At 37.0% G+C, this 18103-nt stretch overlaps 1 protein-coding gene across 1 annotated transcript in view; it reads left to right on the top strand.

The window, feature by feature from the left end:
• LOC149837436 (putative amino-acid acetyltransferase NAGS1, chloroplastic) overlaps positions 1-18103 on the top strand; it is a 67831-nt gene that overhangs the window by 30316 nt on the left and 19412 nt on the right. The window contains exon 6 of the mRNA XM_090006040.1: positions 2283-2380. Within this exon, the coding sequence (XP_089862166.1) occupies positions 2283-2380 (98 nt within the window). The remainder of the gene's footprint in view (positions 1-2282; positions 2381-18103) is intronic.

Consider the following 18103-nt stretch of genomic DNA (forward strand, 5'->3'; position numbering starts at 1 on the left):
AATTCTGCAATGAGAAAAAATGGTTTTTCATCCTGTTTCACTGACACTGCTTTATTCGTTAGAAAAACCAATGCACAGATTGCTATTCTTCTTCTGTATGTGGATGATATGCTAATAACCGGAAGTAATACTAAAGGTGTTAGAAGCATAAAATCAATTTTAAAGGATGGATTTAAGATGTCTGATTTGAGATTTCTAACTTATTTTTTGGGTATTGAAGTAGCATACTCTCATAGAGGGTATTTTTTATCTCAAACTAAGCTTGCCTCTGAGATTATTCACAGGTCAGGTATTACAGATGATAAGGTTTGTGAAACTTCTGCTATAGTAGGAGCCAAAATGAAGATTGATGATGTCATCCCTCTTTCGGATCTCACCCCCTACAGGCAGCTTATGAAATCATTGATATATCTAAGTATTACTAGATTAGATATCTCTCATGCAGTTCATACTGAAAGTCAGTTCCAACATGCACCAACATCGGTTCACATGAGTGTCATATTGCGGATTATAAGATACATAAAGGGTACACTAAATAAGGGAGTATTCTTATGTTTTTCTTCTGAATTAAAATTAATTGCTTATACTGACTCTGACTGTTGAGGTGACTCAAATAATTGTCACTCCACCACTGGTTTTTGTATATTTTTAGGAGACTTGCTGATCTCATGGAGATGTAAGAAACAACAAAAAATGTCTTTATCCTCTACCGAAGCTGAATATCGAGCCATGAGAACTACTACCATGGAAATTGCATGGATTCATCAGCTATTAGAAGACATGGGGATCAATGTAGAAGGGCCCACCAAGCTTTGCTGTGATAACAAGAGTGTAATTTATATTGCTAAAAATCATATATTTCATGAGCAGACTAAACACATTGAGATGGACTGCCACTATGCTCGAGAAACATATCTGAAAGGAGTCATAAATCTTTCGTACGTAACTTCAGAATATCAGTTGGCAAATTTTTTTACCAAAGACTGTGTTCTTCACAGTTCAACTTCCTTCTTGGCAAACTTCCGGTCACAATGACCAAAGTTTGAGGGGGGTGTTAAATCATAATACCAAATCATTGTAATGCTTATATATTTTATATATATAAAGAGAGATACATATACATATATATTTCATATACATGTACATGTATCTATCTAATTATATATATACAAATAGTCATCAATCATAGGGGTATTTTAGTCTTTTTCTCTTTTTATGTATATTCATCTTTTTAAATATGTTTGTATATTTTTTACTTTTCTTTTTTTCTTTTTCTTTTTTAATTATTGTACTTTGTGAGTGGAGCCCCTCCAAGGCCCACAAAATGCCTTTTTGTTGTTCTATAAATAGAGCCCTTCTCTTTGTATTTTGTTATGGTCAAAGCCCAAGTGTTCATTAAAGATTATATTCTTTCTTTTAGTGCATTTGTGAGATTGATTGGTTTGTGCCTTTGTGCACAAGTGTTCTTATTGTGTATGTGTGCACTTGTCTTTCATCAAGAATATTGGATCTTGATTATAGTATCTTGTTGAAGATACTTTCTCATTATCATGGGTCTGTATAAAGCCTAACACCTTGAAGTTCATTTACTTAAGGATCCAAACCAGCCAATGATAAAATCAAAATGGTTTGTAACTCATATTGTGCCAAATATGATGGGACCGAAGATCCTTTTGAAGTCCTTTTATATCAACCACCTAGCAGCAGAGCCCACTTTCTTTTCATGATTGACATTTTTGTGGCTCAGATATACATATCCGATAAATTCGATAATATTTTTTCATTTGAATTTGAATCAAATTTTGATTAGGCAAAATTTAATTAGGTAGGATTTAGTAGTGCATATTATCCAAATGTGTCCTACCCGTTTTCATCATACTGGAAGACCTACTCCTTTAACTAAGAATGAAAGTGTTCGCATGAATTTCATGGTAAAACCAAACAATAATTCGAGAATTCTCAAAGAAAAGGAATTGTCATGTTCGAGTTACCCAAACAGCAGAAATCTAGAAATTGAGAATTCTCTTTCTTGATATTTTTTTTGGGATTGAGATTTCACTTTTCCATGAGAATTCTCCAAATTATCCAAATGCACTCCTTAATGAAGCATTAGAAATGAAAGAATTCCAAGGCTTTTCTACTGAGCTGGAAACTTAGTCTTTATATATATTGCTTACTACATTTTTTCTGAAGATGTCTAATTGGGTAAGGCTTATGAATTATGGTGAAGGCATGTAACTTTAGCATATACTTTATTTACTTTCTAGAATGACATAATGTAGGGTGGAGTTCAAAGAGTGCATCTGTTAGATGGTACTTTACGGGGAGCTCTATTACTTGAACTGTTTACCAGAGATGGAGTTGGGACGATGGTGGCTAGGTATGTTGTTGCTTATGTAATTTTAATCCTGCTAGTTTACAATATTCTTTGTTTATTTTATTAATTCTTGCTGTCTACATTGAAGTTTCATGAATTCTGTTTGATTACTTTGTGTTCATTACCTAAAATTCTCCTGTTTCTTCTGCATCATATGTTTTTGTGTTTGACAAAAATGTATTTTCATTGGTATTATTTCCTGCTGGGAATTTGCCTTTTCTTGTAAATGTTGACACTTTTGCACCCATGGGCATCCCCACCGTTCTGTTCTATGCTGCCATATAGCCTTTCCTGGTGTAGCCAACAATGGAAATTCAGCCAGTATCATTAGATCCCCAACTGCCTACTAGGTGTAGGTGATAAGAAGAGCACAACTATGCACCTTTCATCACATTGGATAAAATACTTTTATTGCATTTGCTACTTAGAGGCAATAAAAGTATGCTTGTTTTTGTTACTTTTGTAGAGACTACCCATATGCATGGATGACAACTTCATAGGAGTAATCCATCTACACTTCCCTTACCATGTTTCTCTTCTTGTAAGCTTCACTATGAATATCTGAAAGTTTAATATCCAGCTTGAAATAAGAGTGCCACAAGAATCTTGATTCAATCATTTTACAAAATGACAGTGGTAGCCTTGTTTGTTTTGTGTACTGTGTTGATCTATGTGGCTATGTCACTGCTGGATCTTTTATTGGGTAGGGTTTGATAGGGGGTTCAGTCTTCATGACAAAGTCAAAGAGTTTAGTTCTCTAGTGATATATGCCAGTTGGCTGTCTTTTCCCTGTTCTCATTCTGGATGCTAGGTCTTACTCTTTAAGGTCACCGTCCGCTGCAACGTACTGTTCTTCAACTGAAGCTCCCCTACTTCAGTCTGCAAGTCGGCCACTATAGTCGTCAACGAAGTGACTTGCCCCATTAATAAGGTTACCTGCTCTTGCAGGCTCGCCACCACATCATTCAGTCTATTGAATGATTCACATGCGCGTGAAATCGCTTCATCATGCGAAGTCACTTCTTCCACCAGCTTGTTAACAGTTGCAGCCAACTCTTCTTGGCCCCGAGGTGAACCCATCTCCTCAGCTTCAGCAACTGCCTTGCCTTTGGTGTTGCACAAGTTTTGATAAGGCGCCATGATGTTTTGCTCACAAATCGCAGCCTGTCGACATCGACTCCGGAGTCCCTTCTCTAGCACGAGAACGGGCTCTGGTACCACTTGTCACGGGCCTATTTTCTTCAATGGACCAGCGCGGCGCGACAATCCTTCCTCACCGCCGCTAGCCTACTCGTCAGCTCGCTTGCCGATCGCGAAAGCTTGGAATCAGAGTGTAAGAGAGCAAAAGAGAATAGTGGGAGAGAAATTGCAATCACAAGAAGCAATCACAATGAGGGTGAACAAAAGAAAGCTTAACGCATTTACTTCATTCACAATTTTGCCTGCAAGCTATTACAGTTCAAGTATACGGACTGCCCCTTCGGGGTATTGATTCACCTGAACCGGGCAGCTTACACCAGACTCAACAAAAGCAAAACAGACTCTAAGCGCAACTGTACACTGTAAGTCGCAAGGGAACACAATCATTAGTGCATATTTATGGCAAATGAACAAATGCATTTTTTTCAAATTCATCACATTAGCCAAAAACTAAACTTTTTAGAATCGACTAGTTTCATCCTCTATTCATCTCAGATTTAGATGAATATTCCATACCGATCAAATTCTACAATTTCAACAAAAAATATCATATTTTCGAATGCATTAACTGCAACCTCAATGCGACAATTGCAACGATATGCATATATATGTATGTATGCGGCAATATAATATAATATATATATATATATATATACCGCAATAAAACATACCTGTTGTTGCTGCATTCGTATATAAGCAACCAGAGTTACCGGAAGCGTCATATGGAGTGGGGAAGCGCGCTTCCTTGAATCATAAAATAAAAATTTGGGAAGCACGCATTCCACTTTTTATCATTTTTTTGTATTTTTATTTTATTTTTATTTTTTTCCTTTCTTCGCTTCCTAAGTCGCTTCTAGTTCGCTTTCTAGGTCAGTTCCGAGATGATTTCTGGTTCGTTTCTAAGTCGTCCCACACTTCCTAAAATTTTGAAAGTGCTTCGCTTCTCGCTTCCGCTTCTCGTATCGCTTCTCGCTTCCGCTTCCTCGACTGGCAACTCTATAAGCAACACACATATCATATGATGTCACTGCATATATGTGGACAACATCATGCTAGCAACATGATTGCGGTCACAGTTGTATTGTGAACAACACTATGCGTGTGAAATTAACATGTATAAACAACACTATGTAGACCCTGTTACATGCATTACAAACTATGTAACATGGACTCGGCTAAAGGGTTGCCGCACCTGCGTCGACACGCCCCGACACGGGTGCGGACTCGGGTGCGACTTCAGACTCGGCCCGGACTCGGTCAACGCCGAGTCGGACTCGGTCAACGCCGAGTCAGACTCGGTCAACGAGTCCAGGCCGAGTCCGTCTACATTTTGGACTCGGTCAACTTTGACCGAGTCCAAAATTGTCCATTTCGAGTTTTAAAATAAGTTTTGGATCCGGGTCGGGTCGGGTCCAAACCCGACCCAGATCCATTTTTTGGCAGCCGAACCCTAAAAGGGGTTTATCGACAGGGAGAGGGGCTTACCCTCTCGATTTTGCCTCTCCCCCTCAGCCCCTGCAGCTTTCTCCTGCACCCACGCCGACGATCCGAACTCCGGCGACAGGTAGCCACCGTCTCCTCCTCCGTCAAGTATGTCGACCCTCCTGCACCCTCTGCTCGTAGCCTCCCTCCTTGCACCATTTGCACGCAGGGGAGGGGCTCGGCCCCTCCCTGTGCTTCCGACTCATAGAGGAGGGGCTCAGCCCCCCTCCTTGCACCCTCTGCTCGCAGGGGAGGGGCTCGGCCCCTCCCTGTGCTTCCAACTCATAGAGGAGGGGCTCGGCCCCCCTCCCTGCACCCTCTGCTCGCAGGGGAGGGGCTCGGCCCCTCCCTGTGCTTCTGACTCATAGAGGAGGGGCTCGAGCCCCTCCCTGTGCTTCCGACTCATAGAGGAGGGGCTCGGCCCCCCTCCCTGCACCCTCTGCTCGCAGGGGAGGGGCTCGACCCCTCCCTGTGCTTCCGACTCATAGAGGAGGGGCTCGGCCCCCCTCCCTGCACCCTCTGCTCGCAGGGGAGGGGCTCGACCCCTCCCTGTGCTTCCGACTCATAGAGGAGGGGCTCGGCCCCCCTCCCTGCACCCTCTGCTCGCAGAAGAGGGGCTCGGCCCCTCCAATATTCCCTGTTTTCGCAGGGGAGGGGCTCGGCCGCTCCCTGTGTTTCCCATTCATAGAGGTAGTGTTTATTAATATTAACTTTATTTTATTTACTTATTTTCTTTTCAGTTTTCACTTTTCAGATATAATGGCGAGTTCTAGCGGTAGTGTCAATACATTTGGTTCAAGTTCTAACCCTAAATTAGATGTTTCTCAACCACTTTGGAGGCTTGTGACAAAAGGGATAAAAGCTAGTAGTGGTGGTGGTGGGAATGTGCAGTTTCATTGTAATCTATGTAAGACTGTTTTCACAGGTTCTTATACGCGTGTGAAAGCACATCTTTTGTATATTCGTGGTCAAGGAATTAGGGCATGTTCTGGGGTTGACAAAGACATGTTAAAGCAATTAAAAAAAGAACAAGAGAAAGCTGAAAAGAAGAAAATTGCAGAGATGAAAAGCGATTCGATTAATTTGTCTTTTCCTACTGCTAGTGATACACAATAAGAGCTTTTAAAGAAAAGAAAGATGGAAAGCAATAAAACAATACAAGCGTCATTCAAAAACATGGCAAGAGCAGAAATTGATAAAAAGATTGGTCGATTCTTTTACTCAAGCTCAATTCCTTTTAATGTAGCTAGAAGTCCATACTGGCAAGATATGATTACATCTTTGGCTAATTGCAATTTGAGTGGTTATGTGCCTCCTAGTTCAGAAAAACTAAGAACAGTCATTCTTGCATAGGAAAAAAATAGAATTGAAGACTTGCTAGAGACCCAAAAATTTGCATGGAAACGACATGGAGTGTCGATTGTTTCTGATGGGTGGACTGATATACAAAGGCGACCACTGATAAACTTCATTGCTTACTCACTAAATGGGCCAATCTTTTTGAATACTGTTGATGCATCTGGAGAGTATAAAGATGCTGAATATTTAAAGAGATTATTTGTTGAAGTGATAAAAGAAGTGGGTGAAGAAAGGGTGGTGCAAATCATTACTGACAATGCTCCAGTTTGCAGTCGTGCAGGAATGAATTTGGCAAGTGAAGATACATATTTACATATTTTTTGGACTCCTTGTGCAGCACACAGTTTAAATTTGGCACTTAAGAGTATATGCAATCCATCAAAAGATGATGCACATGCACATGAAATGTGCTTATGGATTGAGGAAATAGAGCATGATGTTCGAAATATTAGAAATTTTGTTGTAAACCATCATCATGCCCTTTCTATATTTAATAGGCATTCTGATCTCAAGTTACTGAAAGTTGCTGAAACTCGTTTTGCTTCTCTCATTGTTATGATAAAAAGAATTAAGCAACTCAAGAATGCATTGATGATGATGGTGGCTGATCAAGATTGGGATTTTTATCGTACTGAAGATGATGTCAAGGCTCAAGCTATCAAAAAATGCATCTGTGATGATTTTTGGTGGGATAAAATTACATATTTTGTTGAATTTACAGAGCCTATTTGGGAAATGCTGAGAGAAGTTGACAGAGATGTACCCATGCTTCATAGAATTTATGAAATGTGGGACAATATGATTGAAAAAGTTCAAAGTATCATTTTTAAACATGAGAAGAAAGATATTGCACTTGATGATTCAGAATTTTATAATCATGTACATTCAGTTTTAGTGAGAAGATGGGATAAAAATAATACACCTTTGCATTGCATGGCACACTCTCTCAATCCAAAATACTATGCAAAAAAATGGTTGACAGCAGGTGTTGGTCGTGTTTCTCCAAATGAAGATCCTGAGATATCAAGAAATAGAATGATATATTTGGGAAGACTTTTTAATGATCCTCACATGTTTAAGGTTGTAAATAATGAGTTTGGCAAGTTTTCTACTGGGAGATTTGATTCTTTAGCAGCACTTGTGGCAAGGGACGAGAAAAATCCCCTTAACTGGTGGGCAACATATGGATCAGAGACACCAAATCTGCAACGTCTTGCAATGAAGTTGTTATCCCAACCTGCTACATCATTTTGTTGTGAAAGAAATTGGAGTACATATGCTCAAATTCACAACATTAAAAGAAACAAACTCACTAGTAAAAGAGCAGAGGATTTGGTATATGTTCACTCAAATCTATGATTAATTTCTCGCCTCACCAAAGAAGAGTATAGGTATTTTTTTTTCTTTGTATTCAAAGTTTGTATTTAAATATTTGTATTCAAAGTTTTAAGTTAGATACTAATATAGTGATTTTTTGATGCAGTTGTGGACCATCCAAGAATTGGGATGTAAATCCAGAAGATTTTGACTTGGAGGGAAAAGAGATAATTTACATACTCTCAACATGGACTACCTTGATCCTGTTCTTCCTTCTAATTCAGACGATGAGGCAGATTTATGATAAGTTTTGTTGTTTATCATACTCACAAGCTTCTTTATGTGTTATATTTTGGTAAGTTTGTGTTGTTAAGAATTGCTTTTTCTTTTGCTTTAAAATTTACAATCTTTATGTGTTAATTTATTGTTATATATATATAATTATAATATTTAAAATATATATATTTATAATATATATTTTTTAATATATATATATATATATATATATATATATATATATATATATATATATATATATATATATATATATATATATATATATATATATATATAGCCGAGTCCTCGTGTCCAATTTTTTTGGAATTGCGCCGCACCCGTGTCGCACCCGCACCCGCACCCGCACCCATGTGACATAGATTACAAACAACTCTTATGCAAAATCGGTTACATGCATAGGCAGCATGCGTGTTTTCTTTTGAACATTGCTTGTATGACCAGCAACATGCACACATGAATATGTTGGCAGGATGTATGCTCTCATATAACGAGTGTGAACAACATCATGCCAACAACATGATTGTTGTCACATCCTGAACATAACTAGCTCGAAACACATGCATGGTTAACGATGCAGAAAAAAATATGTTTTCATACATCAAGATATACAAAACAAAACCAACATACGGTGTAATGAAATCAAGGTGACGGGAGCGCTTTAGTGAAGAAGTCCGCGAGTTGGTAATCCGATGGAACGTAAGGCAATGTGCTAGTTTTTCTTAGAAATTCTTCACAAATATAGTGACAATCCATTTCAATATGTTTTGTCCTCTCATGGAATGTATGATTGCTTGTAATGTGGACCGCATTCTTGTTATCACAACATAGTCTTGAGGGTTCTGCGATGTGAATTCCCAAGTCCTCTAGTAGTTGTCGCAACCATATTAACTCAGATGTAGTCGTTGTCATGACACGATACTCAACTTCAATGGAGGAAAGCGACACCTTCTGCTGTTTTTTGCATCACCATGAAATTAGGGAATCACCTATAAATACATATAAACCAATGGTTGGGCGTTTATCATTTACATCCGCTCCCCAGTTAGAATCAAAATATGCAATGATTTCTAACGAGGAAGAAGGTGATAAAACAATCCATGATTGATGGAATTTTTAATATATCTAACAATTCTCATTACAGAACTCATATGTATTGTAGTGTGAGCATGTTGAAATTGACTAACAAAGTGAATAACATGAGAAATATCAGGACGAGTAATAGAAAGATAAAACAAAGCTCTAATCATTTGTCTGTATGGAATTGGATCTTGTAGAGGTTCTCAATCATCTTTCTTTATTTTTGCATTTATGACTTCTGGAGTATCGACCCGTTTTTCATCCGAGAGTCTTGATCGTTCAATGATCTCTGTTGCATACTTAGTCTCTGACAAAAAGAATCACGAGGTGAGTAAGCCACTTCTATTCTAAGAAAATATCGAGAAAAACCAAGGGCTGTCATATCAAAGTTGTCTTTAAGCGCATCTTTGATATGATTAACTCCCTGCTTGTGACATCTTGGGATTATCATATCATCTACGTAAAGTAGTAATATCAATATTCCTGCATTGGAAGACTTAACAAATAACACAGTATCAATAAAACAAGATTTAAAATGAAGTTGTGTCATCGCACTACTGAACCTATCATACCAAGCTTTGGGAACTTGTTTTAAGCCATACAAGGCTTTTCGTAACCGAAGGGTTTTCTTTCCCATGTGCTAAATTCAACCTAGTGGAGGATCCATGTAAACCTTTTCATTCCTATTACCATTCAAAAAAATATTTTTTTACGTTCATTTGAAAGATAGACCATTTTTTAATTGATGTTATATAAATGAGAGTTCTAATAGAGGTCATTTGAGCAATTGGAGCAACTGTCTCGTCGTAGTCTATTCCATATTCTTGACTATATCCCATGGCTACTAACCTAGCTTTGTATCTTTCTAATGTTCCATCCCATTTAGTTTTTATCTTGTAGAGCCATCTAGATCCTATAGTCTTCATCTCTTTAGGCAATGCTTGGATTTTTCAAGTTTTTTCCTTTTTCAATGCTTCTAATTCATCATTTATTGCCTTAATCTATTCTTGATGATTTTTAGCCTTATGGTAAGATGTCAGTTTTGAATATGAGTGTATGACCATTAGGCATGTTCTATACTTTGGTTCAAAGGAATCATAGAATACAAATCTACTAGGAACTTTTGAAATTCTTATATATTTTCTAAGATTAGAAGAATCTACATCTTGATTTTGAGAATATCTTTCTAAAGTACTTGGTGGATGATCTTCAGTACGTCGAGAATATGTTTGTATGTTATTATGAGATAAATCTATATTATTAAGAACCTCATTTATATTCTCATTTGCATCATGAGTGTCTTCATTTTCACTCTCATGCACATCATGAATGTTTTCACACCTTTTATGTTCATTGACAATGTATAAAAGAAACGAATAATCACAACTCTCTTCGATTTTTTCTTTGCTAAAAGCAATTTCATTTTCAGGAAAAGTAACATTTCGAGAAACATATAATTTGTTTCTTTCAATGTTATAACATTTATATCCCTTTTGGTTTTCGACATAGCCTAAAAAACACAAGGGATTGCTTTTGGAGAAAGTTTATCATTCTTATTGGTAAGGACAAAATATTTACATCTAAAAACTCTTAACCTTTTATAATCGGGAGATGTTTTAAATAGTTTTTCAATAGGAGAGATATTTTCAATGTTTTTTGAAGGCATTGTATTTATCAAATATACTGCCATAAGGGCGGCTTCAGCCCAAAAACCTTTTAGAACATTTCTAGACAAAAGAAGTGTTCTAGTGGTCTCAATAATGCGTATGCTTCCTCTCGGCTAGTCCATTTTATTGAGGAGTGTATGCACAAGTTTTTGATGGACAATCTCATGTAGACCAAGGTAATTTTCGAATTCTTTTGATACAAATTCTCTCCCAGAATCGGTTCTAAAGATTTGAATATTGGTTTTAAATTGATTCTTTATATAGCAATGATTTTTTTTTTAAAACAATCAAATACTTCTGATTTTTGTTTAAGAAAAAATATTTACTATAGTCGTCTACAAACACAACATAATAGGATACATCTCCTTTGGATACAACAGGAGCTGGTCCCCACACATCCGAATGCACTAATTCAAATGAATTTTTAGATATAAAATGTCTTGGTCTAAAGGGCAAAGACTTCATTTTGCCAAGAATGCAATCTTCACAAACAAAATCTCTTTCTTTATAACTTGTAAGAAATGAAAACAAGTGTAATTTGGACACGCTAGGATGTCCTAGTCTTTTGTGCCCATTTTCTATATCTTTCTTTTTCATAAAATTACAAGAAGTTTGTTTTGATAACTCAAGATTGTCCATTACATAGAGATCTCTTCTATGGCCTTGCTCAATCGGCTTCCCGAACTTAAAATTCTATAATAAATAACCTTTAGATGAAAATTGTTTGCATTCATGATCCATAATTTAAGAAACATGTAAGAGTTTTAAATTTAATTTTGGTATTACTCTAATATTTGGTATTTGAAAGATTGGTTGTTTTTGAAAAATTCTAAAACTATTGATTTTTAAAGATCTTTCATCAACACTTGAAACATAAGAATTATTTGAGTTAGTATGTCATTCCGATAATATGGACTCATTTGGAGTCATATAAAAAAATGCACCGGAATCAAGGATCTAGAAAGTCTTACTAGGGTCACCCCTTGTGAATATGGCCGCTCCCGAGAATGAAGAATCTTAAGTTTTGAACATTGGTTGTAATGCCTCCATTAGTTGAGCCAAAGATAGCGAGCCGATACATTTGGAGTCATCTATATCATTCCTTTCAACCAAAGCAACTCTTTTGTCATCTCTATGACCATCTTTCTTTTTTTTGGGACAAAAGGGCTTGATATGTCTTGGTTCATAACAATGATAGCATATGATTTTGCCAGCTTTTTCTGTATTCATGATCTCCTCTTTTATCACTTCTTTCATAGTTACTGGGGTTTCTTCCATTCTCATTTTTCACAAAGTGAGAAGGTTTATAACTCCTAGTGTGATTACTGGGCTTTGACATAGCAAACACAAATTTTTCATCTTTTGAGGCAGATGGTTTCTTAATATATTTTTTTGTATAGTTAACTCCTCAAGAATTTCAACTATGGTTGGTACACCTCCTCTATGAAGGAGAGCCGACTTGGGTTCCTTTAAATTCGAGTTTAAGCCCGTTAATGAATTGGTAGAAATGCTCCGTTTTAATTTGGTTCTTACGAAGTTCTACATCTTGAGGGCAATGCCATAGAGCCAATTCATCTCAAAGGAGAGAGAGTGCATTATAATTTTTCCTAAGGTTCATCTCTCCTTTAGTCATAATTCTTACTTTGTTTTGAATATTGCATATGTGAGCAATATCTTTAAGACTATACATGTCTTTAAGATATTTCTATGCATAACTAGCGAAATCAAATTTCGCTAGACTAGAGCACTTGTGAATATCCACGCTATTGATGAGCCATCAAATTATATTGAAATGTCTCATTCTCCATTCTTTCCATTTCTTTTCATAATCGGAAACAACTTTTGACATTTCCTTTCCTTGAAGAACAACTTTCTTTCCATTTTCAATTTTGGTAAGGGTGAGTTTGGGCTCTTTTTCGGTACCATCTAAGTCATAGGGACTCGACAAACTGGGTGCCATACCCGCGTCGACGTGACACGGGTGCGACACTCGGTGTGGTCAACGGGACCCTGGGTGCGGTCAACGTACCCAGGGTCATTTGTGTCCATTTTTTGAACCCCCAAAAAATGCTCCCAAGTTTGCCGACAAACAGGGTGCCCGCGAGAAGGTCGAGGGAGAAGGAGAAGAGAGAAGAAGACTCGGGGGAAGGATAAGAAAGAAGAAGACTCGGGGGAAGGGGGATTTACCTGAGAATGCCGCGGAGGGCGCTGAAGTCGCCGGCGAACAGGGTGCCCGCAGGAGGGGGGTTGACTGTTGGAAAAATGTCGTGAGAGAGAGGGAAAAACGAGCGGTGGGGTTCGTCAGGATTCCGGTGACTGAGGGAGCTCGAGAGGGAGGGAAACCGAAGGGGAGGAGATGGTAACAAAGAGAGGGAGAGGGATGAGCACATGGGGGGGGGGGGGGGGGTTAGGCTATCGGTCGACGTTCTGGCGAGCCGTCGGCTGGAGGTCGGACGTGAGGAGAGACCAGGACAAGCGGCGGAGGTGGGGAGGGTTTTCTCGAATTAGAAAACCCTAACCCCTCTGTTGCTTTGTAAAAGCACGGGGGTGGGGTATTTAGTTTGGGTCCGGTCGGGTCCAGACCCGACCCTAGTTCGACCCATACAGGGGTGGGGTTTTCCGAAACATCACAAGATTTATTTTTTCTTTTAAAACATAAAAATTATGTATATATATATATATATATATATATATATATATATATATATATATATATATATATATATATATAATTTTTTATATTTTTGCCGCACCCCCGCACCCAAGTTTTTTGAGAGTGCCGCACCTGCACCCATGTGACATAGGGTACCATCAACCAAACCCCATAGACCCTTTCCTATATTTTTTGCTTCATTATGGATGCCCACATTACATAATTTGGATCATTGAGTCATACGAGAATTGAGATGATAACTTCTCTTTCATTCTCCATTCTTTTACAATAAAGATAAAGAAGAGAGAGAAAAAGATTATATATATAGAGAGAAAAGAAGAATAATACAAGATTTGAGAGATGGTGCGCTTCCTGATGCAACGATCCACGTTTCGTTATTTTACCAAACTCACGATTCTCCTTTTGATGTTATCACGATCCTTCTCTTGATACTGTTGGAATAATATCAAAGCTCTGATACCATGTAATGAAACATATTAAATCCAAAATGCGTCACTTATTTTATTGTTTAATTCTTTATTAGTACATGTAACAGACACGTTTCGTCTGTGGATCTCGTAAATAAATAAACTTTAATCGAAAATAGATGTCTGTTGTTCAGAATGTGTGGCATTGACTAAGGTCGCCATCGTTATGATAGAGCATTTCTGCCCAGCAATCGCTGTATTCGCCTCCGCCTCTATAATATATCGCAAAAAGGATTTGCGATGTGTGCCGTGAACAATAATTTAACGAGTTCTGACGTCGTAAATGATAATAGTCAATAGCGATACGAAACATATAAGCACTCTTAGAAGAGTGGAAAATACAAGGGCCTATTTATAATACAAAGGGGGCAACTCCATATTTATGACCGTTGGGGGCAGCTCCGATAGCTATATGGAGCTGTCCCATCAAGTCTGAAAAGACTTATTACACAAAAAAATAAAAAGAATAAAAGAAAAAAAATAAAATATGATCAGCCCCTAATGGGCTGGCACCTATTATAGTAAAAAGACCGAAATACCCTTGATGGGTATATATATATATTAACAACTGAAAATTTATAGACATGTTTAGAGATGCGAAAACATGGATTTAAGCATCAAGAACATAAAAAATACATGAAATATGTATGCAAATTTTTTTAGACATGTTCATGTATGCGAAAACATGGATTTAAGCATCAAGAACATAAAACATACATGAAATATGTATGCATAAATTTTCAGACATGTTCATGGATTCGAAAACATGGATTTAAGCATCAAGAACATTAAAAATAGATACAATATTCATGCCGAAATTTTCAGATTGAATTGTGCTTTTGTTGGATAGTTTAACTTCCATAAAGGTTTCAAGTGCTATTTCTTCCTAAGTAGAAAATTTCTCATTTTGAGCATGTAACCTTTAATGAGACAAAGTTCTATTTCTTTTGGAAAGTTGACAAATGCAGGATAGAATACTGCAAATAAAGATGAATCTTTGTCCATCAACAATTGTTACTTGAAATTATCCAATCAACCAGCCTAGGAGAGATTTTGCTCAATTTTATCATGGTGAAATGCAACAATTAATGAATCACCAGCTTGATGAAATTAGAGAATATGTCTTACAAAATGTTCCAAATGCTACTCAATATGCACAATGAGTATGAAATGCTACAATTGTTTATTAAAGACAGGCGAGAGCAATGCATTCACCAGTTTTGTCACAAGGAGATGCTCCTAGTACTTGAATTCCTGCGTTACCACCTTTTCAATCTGACAAAGAATCAATCACATGAACCAAGGCATCCTATGATGATCTGATACTTTTATCAGTTTTGTCTCTTATGATAAATGTTCAATTGAAAATTCCATATGTTCTTACTTGACATTAAAGATAGATGCTTGTTCCATTGAGTTCTAGCTGAAGAAATTGTAATGATGGTATTGTTGAAAGACCAAAAGTTAAAAAAATGTATTTGGAATAAGGTCGAGTGTATAGTACTGATGGTAGCTTAGAAGGGTTTAAAGTGAGGTTGGTAGCAAAATGATAGAATCAGAAACATCTGATTAATTGTGAAGAAACCTTCAGCTTGGTTGTTAGTTGTCTGCGACTGCATTCATTATCTTATGACTGGTGTCTTTATCAACTTAATGTTGAAAATGTGTTTCTTCATGGTGAGCTGAATGAATAAGTTGAACTTGTAGACTTTTGTGAAGCCAATCCTAGAAGACCTATATGCCAGCTAAAGAGATCAATTTATGCATTGAAGCGGGTCTTTACATGTTTGATAATGAGATTAAAGGTTCTGGTTTCAAAAATATGTTAGTTGCTAATTTATTGTTTATGTACTCAGATTACTATGGTATTGTTATTATTCTTTTATACGTTGATGAGTTTTTTATTAGGGAAGTTCTGAACAGTGGATTGAATGATTGAAATGGTGCTTAAACAAGACTTTTGTAATGAAAGGTTTGGATAAGTTATTTCTTGAGATTGAGGTTGCTAGGGAAAATACTACATTAATTCTGAAAAACATATGCTATTGCTATGCTTCCAAAATATAATATGCATAATGTTGAGCCGATTGATGCCCCATCAGCAATGAATTGAAAACTCTCCAAGGAATGTGGAGAATTCCACAAAGGTCCAGGAAAATGCAGAGTATGACTGGCACTTTGCAGTATTTAATACTAACAAAGCCCGACATATCTTATGCAGTAAATCAAGCATGTCAATTTATGGGTAGCCTACTGTGGAGGCCTTAAAAAGGATAATGAGATATTTTAAAACTGTCACAGGGACACACACCATTTTGGTGGAGTGCCCCCAGTGACACAAGCGGACATACTCTGGCACATATGGATAAAATTTTATTATTTTTAATATTTTAAGGTTTTATTTCAATAAAAATGCTTTTTTAACATTAAAATATCAAAACATTAGTTTTTTTATTGATTAAAAATACTAAAAATTTCTGTGTCCTTGTGTCTTATTTTCCAAAAAAAAAATTTGAACTTGCGAGCGCATCATGTGTCCTTGTGTCCACGTCTTTGTGGCATCGTTTAAAACTACATTGGGTAATGACCTTATATCACAAAAATTATTCTGCCTCTTTAAGTTCAAATAATTGTTGGCTTTTATGATTAAAATTCGATAGATGCCAGAAATCAGTTTTAGATTATTGTGTTTTCTTGGAGAAGAATCTTATGTAAATAAAAAAGTATTGCAAGATCTAGTATTCAGGCCAGGTACAAAGCAATGGCCAGTGTTTGGTGGAAACATTAATAGTGATCATGATGATAGAGTTACAGAGGGTCATCCATATTTTATGTTAATAAAAGAGCAATAGCTTGGCCTTCTAATCCTGTAGTGCATGAGAAAGTAAAGCATTTCCAGATGATTATCACTTTGTGCAAGAGAAGCGGAAATCAGAAGAGATTATGCCTAACAGCCTAAGTGTATTATGATAAGATCAAGTTTTAGATATTTTCATAAATGACTTATTGAGGGATCTGCATGCATTATTTGAAAGACAAGTTTTGTACGTTCAAGAATGATGCACAAATTGAAGGGGAGTGTTAAGATGTAATAGATTCTGCATGCAGAATTTTTGTGATTTTGTCATGCAGAATTTTTGTGCCTCTATATAAGAATAAGGGTGATATACAAGATTGCACAAACAATCGTGGTATAAAACTCATGAGTCATACTATGAAACTTTGGGAGAGGGTGATTGAGTCTAGGTTGAGGAAGGTTGTCATGATATCAGAGAATCAATTTGGTTTTATGCCTGGAAGATCAACTATGGAAGCTATGCATCTTCTTAGACAACTTATTGAGAGAAATAGAGAGATGAACAAAGATTTGCATATGGTTTTTATTGATTTGGAGAAGGCATACGATAAAGTACCTAGGGACGTTCTCTGGTGGACAATGATGAAGAAAGGTGTTTCTCTCAAGTACATTAGTATAATTAAAGATATGTATGAAGGAGTAGTAACCAATGTCCGCACTTGTGGAGGGGTGACAACCAATTTTCCTATAACGGTTGGGTTACATCAAGGATCTGCTTTAAGCCTTTTCCTATTTGCTATAGTGATGGATGAGCTTACGAGATCAATTCAAGAAAATGTGCTGTGGTGTATGTTGTTTGCTGACGATATTGTTTTGATTGATGAGTCTAGAGTTGGGGTTAATGCTAAGTTAGAATTATGGAGACAAACATTGGAAGCAAGATGTTTTAAGTTGAGTAAGAGTAAGACAGAATACATGGAATGTCGGTTTAGTAAGCAAAGAAGTAGTGATGGGAGTGTAGTGAAGCTTGGTGAGCAAGAAATACCGGTGGATGATTGTTTCAAATATTTGGGATCTATCATTCAAAAGTACGGAGAAATTTGATGAAGATGTAAATCATAGGATAAAGGTTGGGTGGATGAAATGAAAAAGTGCAACTGGAGTGTTGTGCGATCGTAGAATGCCATTGCGGTCGAAGGAAAAGTTTTATAGGACAACTATTAGGCCTGCTTTACTATATGGTACCTGCCAAGAGACATCATATTCAAAAAATGAGTGTAGCTGAGATGCGTATGCTGAGATGGATGTGTGGAAATACAATAAAAGATAAGATTCGGAACAAGGAGATATGTAAGAAGGTAGGCGTTGCACCCATTGAAAATAAGATGA

Source organism: Nuphar pumila, chromosome 5 (genome assembly GCF_984573655.1).
Source record: "Nuphar pumila chromosome 5, dmNupPumi1.hap1.1, whole genome shotgun sequence".
NCBI classification, from domain to species: Eukaryota; Viridiplantae; Streptophyta; class Magnoliopsida; order Nymphaeales; family Nymphaeaceae; genus Nuphar; species Nuphar pumila.